The sequence below is a fragment of the Leptodactylus fuscus genome, chromosome 3 (assembly GCF_031893055.1).
Source record: "Leptodactylus fuscus isolate aLepFus1 chromosome 3, aLepFus1.hap2, whole genome shotgun sequence".
NCBI classification, from domain to species: Eukaryota; Metazoa; Chordata; class Amphibia; order Anura; family Leptodactylidae; genus Leptodactylus; species Leptodactylus fuscus.
Genome location: NC_134267.1, coordinates 153,572,801 through 153,583,149, shown reverse-complemented (window position 1 = coordinate 153,583,149; position 10,349 = coordinate 153,572,801). Strand labels below are relative to the sequence as shown.

At 38.5% G+C, this 10,349-nt stretch overlaps 1 protein-coding gene across 2 annotated transcripts; it reads left to right on the top strand.

Moving 5' to 3' along the window:
• Positions 1–1,468: 1,468 nt before the first annotated feature.
• LOC142197899 (uncharacterized) lies at positions 1,469–10,008 on the top strand. Of its 2 annotated transcripts, XM_075268572.1 has the most exons (3): positions 1,469–1,552; positions 3,501–3,688; positions 5,944–10,008. In XM_075268572.1, exon 3 carries the CDS (start codon positions 5,951–5,953, stop codon positions 8,624–8,626), a length of 2,676 nt encoding a protein of 891 aa, XP_075124673.1. In that variant the 5' UTR covers positions 1,469–1,552; positions 3,501–3,688; positions 5,944–5,950; the 3' UTR covers positions 8,627–10,008. The 2 variants fall into 2 exon arrangements, with proteins under 2 accessions (XP_075124673.1, XP_075124674.1); XM_075268573.1 differs by lacking the exon at positions 3,501–3,688 and having other exon boundaries at positions 1,487–1,552.
• The last annotated feature ends 341 nt before the right edge of the window (positions 10,009–10,349 follow it).

The following is a 10,349-nucleotide window of genomic DNA, read 5'->3' as shown; positions in this document are numbered from 1 at the left end:
AGTAAGCGGGGCTTCGTGCGGCTGGAGAGTGTGGGCGGGGAGACGTGAGTGCATCACTCATGTCTCCCCTCCCAGTACCCGCCCACACTCTCCTAAACCCTGCCTTCTTCATAATACTAGTCTCGGGAGGCAGGGGCAGGGCGCTCTGAAGACATGTGGACAGAGGACCGGACCAAGAAGAGGAGCTGGGAGCTGCAGCTATGTAGATAAGTGGACAACGTTGGGGAGGGTTAATCACTACACAGCGTAGGGTCCAACAATTTTTGGACTACATGCTGTATAGTGAATAGGATCGTTTTTACAATCCAATCTCCAAATGATCGGAAATTGGTTTTTAAAAACGATTCTGAAATGTCAAGATCAGCTCAACCCTAAGTGCTTGTGATGTAGCAGTGTCCAATGTAGCATCGGTAGAGCTGAGTGTGTAGCGGGTTCAGCTCTGCTTCATCTCGGCATAAGAATGCATTGACCAGCGTTGATTGGCCGAATGCCGTACTTCTGTATGGCATTCGGCCAATCAACGCTGGTCAATGCATTCCTATGGGAAAAAGTCAGCTCCTGCATATTGCAAGCTGACAGGGATCCCGACGAGATGGAGTCCCAAAGAGCTGGGTGAGTAACATTCCCCCCTAAATAAAGGTAATCCCTAGCTAACCCTGCCTGTAGATCTGTCCCTGTCTAACAGTCACATAGTTCACAGTCCCAATTGCTATTTAAAAAAAAAAAAAAGGCAGCAAGAGCCCACTGGACCCCCTAAGGTCCTGAGCCCTGTTGCAGCCATAGCGGTAGTTACGCCACTGATACTCTCCTTCCCTCACCTCTTTCAATCCTCTTTGCAGCATCCAGGCGATTGGTGTCCGGGTGTTATAATACAATGTCTGTAATGTCTGTGATTGGTCCTCAGCAGTGACATTTTTTTTTTTTACACCTTCCATGGGCCTACATCTTTTATACTCTGGGTTATTGTTTACAAACTGCAAGCTACGCTGTTCACTCACCATACATATTGATGGCCAAAGTAAATGTCCTATGTAAATGTCCAGCAGCTCCCCGAGTCATCAATGATACTGATACTGGATAACCTTTTTGTTTAAATATTTTTTTATTGACTGGATAACCCCTTTAATGCATAGCCTGGGTTTAATGGACAATTCCGCATTATAAATGGGACCTTCTTGCCACACAGCCCCTATCTGTCATTTTGAAATTTTTAGTGTTAGAATAAAGATTATTTCTTGTATGTGGTTCTGATGCAAAGATGAAAAATGTGCAGCTAATAATGATTATCAGTTTGTATGTGTGAAATACAACCTAGATTGCAGAAAGTCTTCTGTATGACATGTGAACTAAATGTAAAGGAATTCTTTATCAGCTCTTACACATGCAAAGATTATCGGAGCAGACAGCGTCTTATCTCAGCCCTACAGATGTTTTGCTATGAGAAGGTGCACATGCAGACGTGAGAGTGTACTGCACTAGACTTCAAGTTCTCTCACAAGAAGAGTGCACTATTTTCTTCTAGAAGCAGACCCTATATAAGGTTCATGTAAAGGTAAGTGTATCCTATAAATCTCACTTACTACTTAACCAAACTGATTACAACTGTGTCAGACTTAATAGTAATATTTTACAGAACACTACTCTCATAATGTGTCTACTCTTATGTCTACGTCTCTAATTTTGCATGAAGCTCTATACCCAGGTGTATTATCTACTGAACTATAGCTTTTAGATCTCCATAAAACAAATTATAATGTAGTTTTGAAGGATATCTTATGATAAATAAGGAGAATCAGGAGAATGGGGTCCACAGGAGCCCTTGCATGCCCCACATGAGAAAAACAATGGTGCACTATAGCTCTGTTCACTTCCGAAAATAGCAGATAGGTGTCTATAAGTCTATAAACGTTTAAGTACATAAAGCATGTCTACAAAACATATACATATCCCACCTACCAGAAAAACAAGGTCTGAAGTTGCTTATTGTCAGCCACCAAATTCTCTATACAGTTTAATGGAAAAGTGACCTGGTCCTTGGGTTTCAATGGAGAGAGCTGTATATAATCAAGATCACTTCTCCATTGAACTGTATAAAGTGTGCAGTGGTCCGGAATTAGTGAACATGAAACAAAGTCATGTTGTAAATACAGAAAAGGTAGAACTACTCCACGGGTCCTCCATTTATTCATTACAACATATACCTCAAATTTCTGCCTGAATCTCTATATGTAGGTGAAGTATCTACAGAATTATTAAACAAATTAGAATGTAGTTCTGATGCATATCTTATGATAAGATATCCATGATAAGCTAGCACTACCCCATGGGTCCACCATTTATACATTACCACATGTGCTGAGAAGTTGGAACATAATTTTTTCCTGATTTCGATTATGTTGTAAGTGTGTTGGCTTGTAACAATCCTCTTCTCAGCTCGAGCTTCATAGTTACCATCTGTCTGTAAATTCATGGGCCTGGTGCCCATAACAATAATATATTTATGATTATTTTGTATTCTAGAAGGTTGCTGTGCAAGTTATTGAGACTTCACTTTTTCAGTTTTTACAGTTTTCTGAACTATACAGATTTGTTTATTGTTACATTCTAAAGAATAAATATAACATTGGCTTTTATCACCTCAGGCCCTGGAGCAGATATCTCAATGTACTATATATCTCAATGCAAACTATAGAAAGGTGCCCCCCCCCCCAAAAAAAAAAAAAAAAAAAAAAAAAAGAAATACCCAACTTGGTCATCTTTGTTAGTGTGACGGGGCCTTTGCACTTGCGGATCAAAAAATATAGTATAATATAAGTATATAGCCTCCCTTTACTAGGGCCCCAGACAGTAATAATTTACTCACCCAACCACACTCTTGTCCAGGCCACACTCTGCTGCCACCTCCATGGTGCACTGTACTCTGAAGAATGCCAGGACTTAACATGTACAGAAAACAGGAGAGCGCGGCCCGGATTAGAGCAGGGATGGGTGAGGAAATGATCTGCCGCTACCTATTGCAATAATCCAACATGTTGCGGACGATTAAAAAAGAATGAGACCCCCCCATTCGGTGCCATGAGGCACCGCCTGCAGCTATTGACTCAGTCAAGTAACTTCATGGTAGTTGTGTCACTGCCAAAGGTTGTCTGGGCTGAAACCCATGGCAATATACAATCAATGCAACTGTGGCCTGGCTTGTACATTTCCTGCACCCTATTCCTACCTTTATATTGTTCCAAGCATACACATGCTTTATTATAAAAGTAGCAGAAATGGTGTAAGAAATTTAGATGACTAATTCATTTGTACTAAAGGGGTTTCTGGACTGGAGGCGGGGGTAACTTTTGATACAATTAGAGATGGGTGAACCTCATTAAATTAGTTTTGGTGAATATTCATAAGATTTGCCAATACAGTTAGTTAGATAGTTAGTCGTCAGGAAAAAACTTGTTCGGCACGAATCAGAAGTGCTATTATTATATTTGTACTCTTTCTTTTAGACATCAAGCACCCCAGAGGTCACCACTAAGGCCTGTGATTGGGCTTCAGCGATCATATGGGGTATACCGACACCATGATGCTTTAACACAATCGTCAAAATGTCAATGCTCCCTTTGTGAAGTCAGCCAGAGGCAGGAAGAGAGGGACCTCCGGGCACTGCGAGGATGCCCAGGAGAGTTTAGGCAAGGTGAGCCTTTCTCTTTGGTGTGTTGCATGGGCCTCTACATATTATATTATATTATATTTTATCATATTATATTATATCATATCATATTAACACACAGTTGATATCCTGCTGCACCTGCTGTGAGTGGTGGAAACTTCTTTTAATCCCTTAGTTGCCACAATCAGTGGTGGCATTTTAGCATCTTAGAGTCTGCCCCCCGATTATTGGGTCCCCTCAATGTGAAGGTGGGGTGCTGATACGTTGTCAGGGTGACAGAGAGCCTACTGAATATATCAATCTCATAAGCATTTCTATAAGCCTTGCATTGCAGCATTACATTGGTGGCTCGGTGGTTAGCACTTTTGCCTTGAAGGTTCTGGGTTTGAAACCGATCAAGAGCAACATCTGCATGGAGTTTATACATTCCCCATGTTTGTGTGGGTTTCCTCTAGTGCTCTAGTTTCCACCCGCATGCCAAAAAATAGAAACGATAGAAGTTAAAAAAAAAAAAAAAAAAAGCCCTCACATAACTCCGATGATGGAGTAAAAAAAGTTATGGCCCTCAGAATGGTGCCTCTAATACAATTCATTTTCGGCAGATAAGTAATTTTATTTTGCAAATGTAATACAACACAAAAAAATGTATCACTATAATCATACTGACTGCCAGAATAATGATAAAATGTCAGTTATGACATTTTATATGGCTATGGCAATATTTTTGGGAGTATAAATTAGAAATTCTGCCACGGTGCTATGTGTCTCAACCCCTTCTTGTTGCACCAATTTTTCAATCTTTGTTTTTGACTCCCTGCCTTCTCAAAGCCGTTAATAAATATATATATATATATATATATATATATATATATATATATATATATATATATATATATGAAACCCCCCCATCCTGAAACTTTGCAAAGATATATATATATATATATATATATATATATATATATATATATATATATATATATATATATTTGAGTCATCATATTTTGACATCCATAACATTTTTATATATTCATCTACAGTGTTGCATAAGACATGTACTTTTTATTTATACCATTTTTTGGGAATGTCAGTTTTCAAAATTTTTTATAAAAATTTTTATGAGAGAAGATACATTGAAAAAATGGCAATTCAGAACTTTTTCCTTAGCTACAGCATTCACTGTATTAAAAAAAATATTCTTATACGTTTTTATAGAGGGTGTTATTGGACACAGGGATAGATAGTGAGCATGTGCTCCACTTTATTTGTCTATTTTATATATGTTCTAGAGAAGGGGGTAGTTAATTTTTACTTTTTTTATTTTATTTATTTTTTTTACTTTCTTAACTTAGATTTTTAGAACACGTAATGGTTTTGAACACCATAAAGTCTGATCACTAATTCAATGGACTGCAGTGCTAATGCGAAGGAATGTACTGAAAAGTCCCTATACTTATGTTTCAGGCTGCTTAGTGTAGCCTGTAATAGAAGTCTATTGCAGAGAAACCCACAAGGTGTTAGGGGGGTTAATTTTTGCCAGGTGTCCACTGTATATTACATTGAAGATCTGGCAGCTATGGTGGCTCTTGAGCAGCCTCCATATTTAATTACTCAATATCTGCAAATGTCGGGAAAGGGTTACATTTATGCAGTTTTTATGTTTTACTATGGTTATACAATAATAGCACATTTTCAAAAAAAATAATAAATAATCCATTGCCTCATTCCAAAATTAATAACTTTTATGAAATTTTTCTATTAATGTAGCCTTATGTGGGCTTGTTTTTTGCAAGAAGGGTCATATATTTTAACAGAACCATTTTGAGCTACATATAAATGATTAAAGAAGTTCTTCTTAGAGGGGTCTACTACCACCAAAATTACTTCTAAAAAACTTACATGTTGTTGTATTTTCCATTGGTGGCTTTGTAAACACTTTCTTTCAGTAAGTGCAATGTTGCTGATGAGAGGTTTAACCCTTATTTCATATGGGAGCACCCATTTACTTTTGTGATTTCCTATAATTAACTTAGAGATGAGCAAGAACCAGGTGAAGCTATGGCTATGCTCTGAATGCACTAATAACTTCATTTGTCTACAGATTGCACTTTGAAACTACAACTATGTATATTATGCCCAGATGTTGGGGATCTTACTCTGAGGTTGGGTGATAAACTAACCAACCACGGCAGTACAGATTCCAGCAAAACTGACATGATAAATTTGTCCCATTACATGTACCCAGTCTGATGCTTTATTTTTTTTTCCCTTTAACTTTACAGAGATAACATGCATTTCATTTTGCTCCTCCTGGCTTTACTTGAAGCCATTGACTTTACATCTTCTAATAATTGTAAAAATGCGTATGAATGCCCCAAAGATTACCAAGAAGTCTTTATGAAGAAAACCATCACTGACATCCCTAAATCCATTAACCAAAAAACAACTGAGATCTTCTTAGTCCAGACTGGAATTTCAACAATCCCTAAAGATGCATTTAAAAACATGGCTCAATTGGAAAAAATATTCTTCATGAATAATGAAATTAAAGTAATAGAAGTTGGTGCCTTTGATAACCTACAGAACCTTATTGAACTTGAAATATCTGGAAATGCTGATTTGCAGGAACTTAAAGGGGGAGTCTTCAGTAAGCTTAGCAATCTGAAGAGGTTAGTGCTTAAATACAACAGTCTCAATTCTTTAGGTCAAGGAATTTTTGATGACTTGCACAATTTAGAGGAACTCTACATAAACCTCAACCAATTGCCTTCTTTTCCACCAGGGATATTCAATGCACTTGGAAAACTAAAAATCCTGCACTTAGCAAAAAATAAATTGACTCAGTTACCCGAGGACATATTTAGTAAATTACCTAAGCTGAGAATCCTTCGTCTGTATGAAAATGAGCTCACAGAACTTCCTCCAGGATTAGTGGACAGTAACCAAGAGCTGATTGAATTCAATATAAATGCCAACAAACTAAAACTATGGCCCAAAAATTTTTTGGCTAAATCAAAGAATCTTGAAAAGCTGTTTTTAGAATATAATCTTTTAGAAGAACTTCCAGATCAAATGCTATTTGGGCTAAACAGAATAAAGCAGCTCAAAATGAATGCAAATAAACTGAAGAAGCTTCCAGATATGATAAGTGATGGTAATATGATTGCAGAACTTGATCTCAGCAACAATGAGTTAACTGATATTCCTGTTACTGCATTTAATAACTTCAAGTCTTTGAAAAAGTTGATTATTTCTTCAAATCAGATCACTGCGCTAAGCAAAGACATGTTTTCTGGTCTTGGTAAATTAACTGAGCTTAATATGGAAAATAATGTTCTTAGCAGCTTGCAAGATGACGTATTCTCATCCCTCCCAGAGTTAAAGATACTCAAACTAAATAACAACACATTCACCATCATTCCTGTTGGACCACTTCAGTCAATCCTTAAACTCAGTAGTTTATATTTAAGATCAAATCCATGGAACTGTGACTGCAACCTTAAAGAGTTTTACAACTGGTTAGTAGACAACCAAGCAAAAGTAAAAGACCTCAATAAAATAACGTGTGAATCGCCAAATAACCTCAATGGATTGGACATCATCTCTCTAAAGATTGATGAATTAATCTGCCCTACAACTCAACAGACAACAGTACAAACCACCACCAAACCAGACATTATCACAACTCATCCAACGACCATTCACACAACAACTCAGCAGGTCACTACTGTAAAGTCTCAAACAACTCTGATGCCTACAACACTCAAAACAACAATTCTTCACACCACTCCTCCAACTACAACTCAAAAGACTACTTTTAGGTCAACAATGGAGCTTACCACTCCAGACATTACAACTCTAAGGCTTTTAACAGCCCAACAAACAACAACACCAGAAATGACAACTAAAATGGCCACAACAGAAAATACAACCCCTCAACCTACTATAACTGTAAAAATTACAACAGCCGAAGAAACAACTTTAATGCAAACTACAACTATAGAAGTTACAACGCGACGAGCCACAACAACCATAGTAACCACAGAACTTACAACTACCCAACCTACTACAGCTAAACTAACAACACTCCAAGAAACAACACATCTGCCTTCCACTAGTGCTGAGTCTACAACTCTTCTAAAGACAACTACAATAATGGCAACAACAAGCAACCCTCCAACCACAACAAGTGTCTTTACTACACATCTACCTTCTACTAGTGCTGAGTCTACAACTCTTCTAAAGACAACTACAATAATGGCAACAACAAGCAACCCTCCAACCACAACAAGTGTCTTTACTACACATCTACCTTCTACTAGTACTGAGTCTACAACTCTTCTAAAGACAACTACAATAATGGCAACAACCAGCAACCCTCCAACTACAACAAGTATCTTTACTACACATTTGCCTTCCACTACTGCTGAGTCTACAACTCTTCTAAAGACAACTACAGTTATGGCAACAACCAGCAACCCTACAACCACAACAAGTGTCTTTACTACACATCCGGAAACAACATATGAAGCATCTACAACAGCTCCTAAGTCCACATCATCCATTGTCAGCACCAGTATGCCAACTTCCACACCAAAGGCAACTGCATCTACAAATGCAAGCACTCCATGGGAGCTGACTATCTCATCTACAGTAAAGATGACAACAGGTGTTTCTTCTACTGAAACATCTACATGTACAACAGAGACTTCTATTATGGATGATGATTCTATACCTTCATCAGGCTCATCACAGAAAATGGACAGAAATTTCCTGTTTGGATCTAGAATTCATCACTATCAGTTTTTATTCGCCTCCTATTTAACTTTGCTATGTATCGAAATCTGTACTACAATTTTTTTAATAACATTTACTTACATGCTACACAAATCTATTCGTAGTGTAAAGATACCGGAGCGCCCTGTAAGATTGGTTTATATGTATAGTAAAAAAGAGAAGACATAGGTATGCTTCCATTTTATTGTAGCATGTACTGTAATGTCATCACTTTATTGTTGGTTGGGATTAGACCTGTGTGAGACCCCCACTGATTTTGAGAATGAAGGGACTGCGGTGCTTATTCAGTGCTGTGGTCCTTACATTGTCTTTTCCTGGCCACACACTGTCAAGGGAACTGCAACATAGCTCAATGTAAGTGAATGGAATAAACTGGAATTTACATCCTGATTTCTGGAGAAAGTAATGAAGGGTAAGCAGCGATGAATCAATTCACTTGTCATAAGAAGATGGCATATCCTATTGGAATACCATCACGTCATGTCATGAGAGTACTCCTTTTAGTGTTATAATTATAATATATGTGCATATGTACTGGCACAGCTCAATATGTAACTTACAGTAAGATACTCTTCAGTTCAGCATGGCTCTGTCAAAGCTGACAGCCGGCATTTACCTGGAATCATAGTCAGTATTAAAATGTCTTACTTCAAGGGCTGCTGTAAGATATTTGGAAGTACTACAAGTATGAAGAATTTATATTGGCTTTGCTACCAGTTACAGTAGGATGAAAGGAGCCATACGAGAATGTTTGCATAGCATTTTTATGTGGATTATGGTTTGTTTTCAATATCAATGTATAGAATCTCCCATAAAATAGTGGGCAAAAAAAAGGTTTAAAAAAAAATAAAAGTTCTAAATCCCTCCTTTCCCTAGAATACATATAAAAGTAGAAAATGACTGTGACACACATACACATTAGGTATCCCTGTGTCTGACAGTGCCCGGTCTACTGAATATAAGGTATCTGCAGTGCTCCTGTTCCGTCGGGAAGGGGTTAAATGGAGCACTGCAGATACCATATATTCAGCCAGGCTGAATTCCAAGTGGGGGGAAGAAAAAAACCCAGTCCTCAAGCTCAGGGAAGGGGCAGACAGACAACCAAAACACCCCCTCCCCTTCCCCAGCAACTACTGCACCCAAAAACTCTGACCATTTTAATTTTTGAAATTTTCCAGTAGCTGCTGCATTTCCCCCCTCAGCTTATACTCGAGTCAATAAGTTTTCCCAGTTTTTTGTGGTAAAATTAGGAGCCTCGGCTTATATTCGGGTCGGCTTATATTGGAGTATACACTCACTGGCCACTTTATTAGGTACACCTGTCCAACTGCTCGTTAACACTTAATTTCTAATCAGCCAATCACATGGCGGCAACTCGGTGCATTTAGGCATGTAGACATGGTCAAGACAATCTCCTGCAGTTCAAACCGAGCATCAGTATGGGGAAGAAAGGTGATTTGAGTGCCTTTGAACGTGGCATGGTTGTTGGTGCCAGAAGGGCTGGTCTGAGTATTTCAGAAACTGCTGATCTACTGGGATTTTCACGCACAACCATCTCTAGGGTTTACAGAGAATGGTCCGAAAAAGAAAAAACATCCAGTGAGCGGCAGTTCTGTGGGCGGAAATGTGTTGTTGATGCCAGAGGTCAGAGGAGAATGGCCAGACTGGTTCGAGCTGATAGAAAGGCAACAGTGACTCAAATAGCCACCCGTTACAACCAAGGTAGCCAGAAGAGCATCTCTGAATGCACAGTACGTCGAACTTTGAGGCAGATGGGCTACAGCAGCAGAAGACCACACCGGGTGCCACTCCTTTCAGCTAAGAACAGGAAACTGAGGCTACAATTTGCACAAGCTCATCGAAATTGGACAATTGAAGATTGGAAAAACGT

Excerpts from the sequence above, each read along its gene's own strand:
- LOC142197899 (XM_075268572.1), top strand. The coding sequence starts at position 5,951 with ATGCATTTCATTTTGCTCCTCCTGGCTTTACTTGAAGCCATTGACTTT.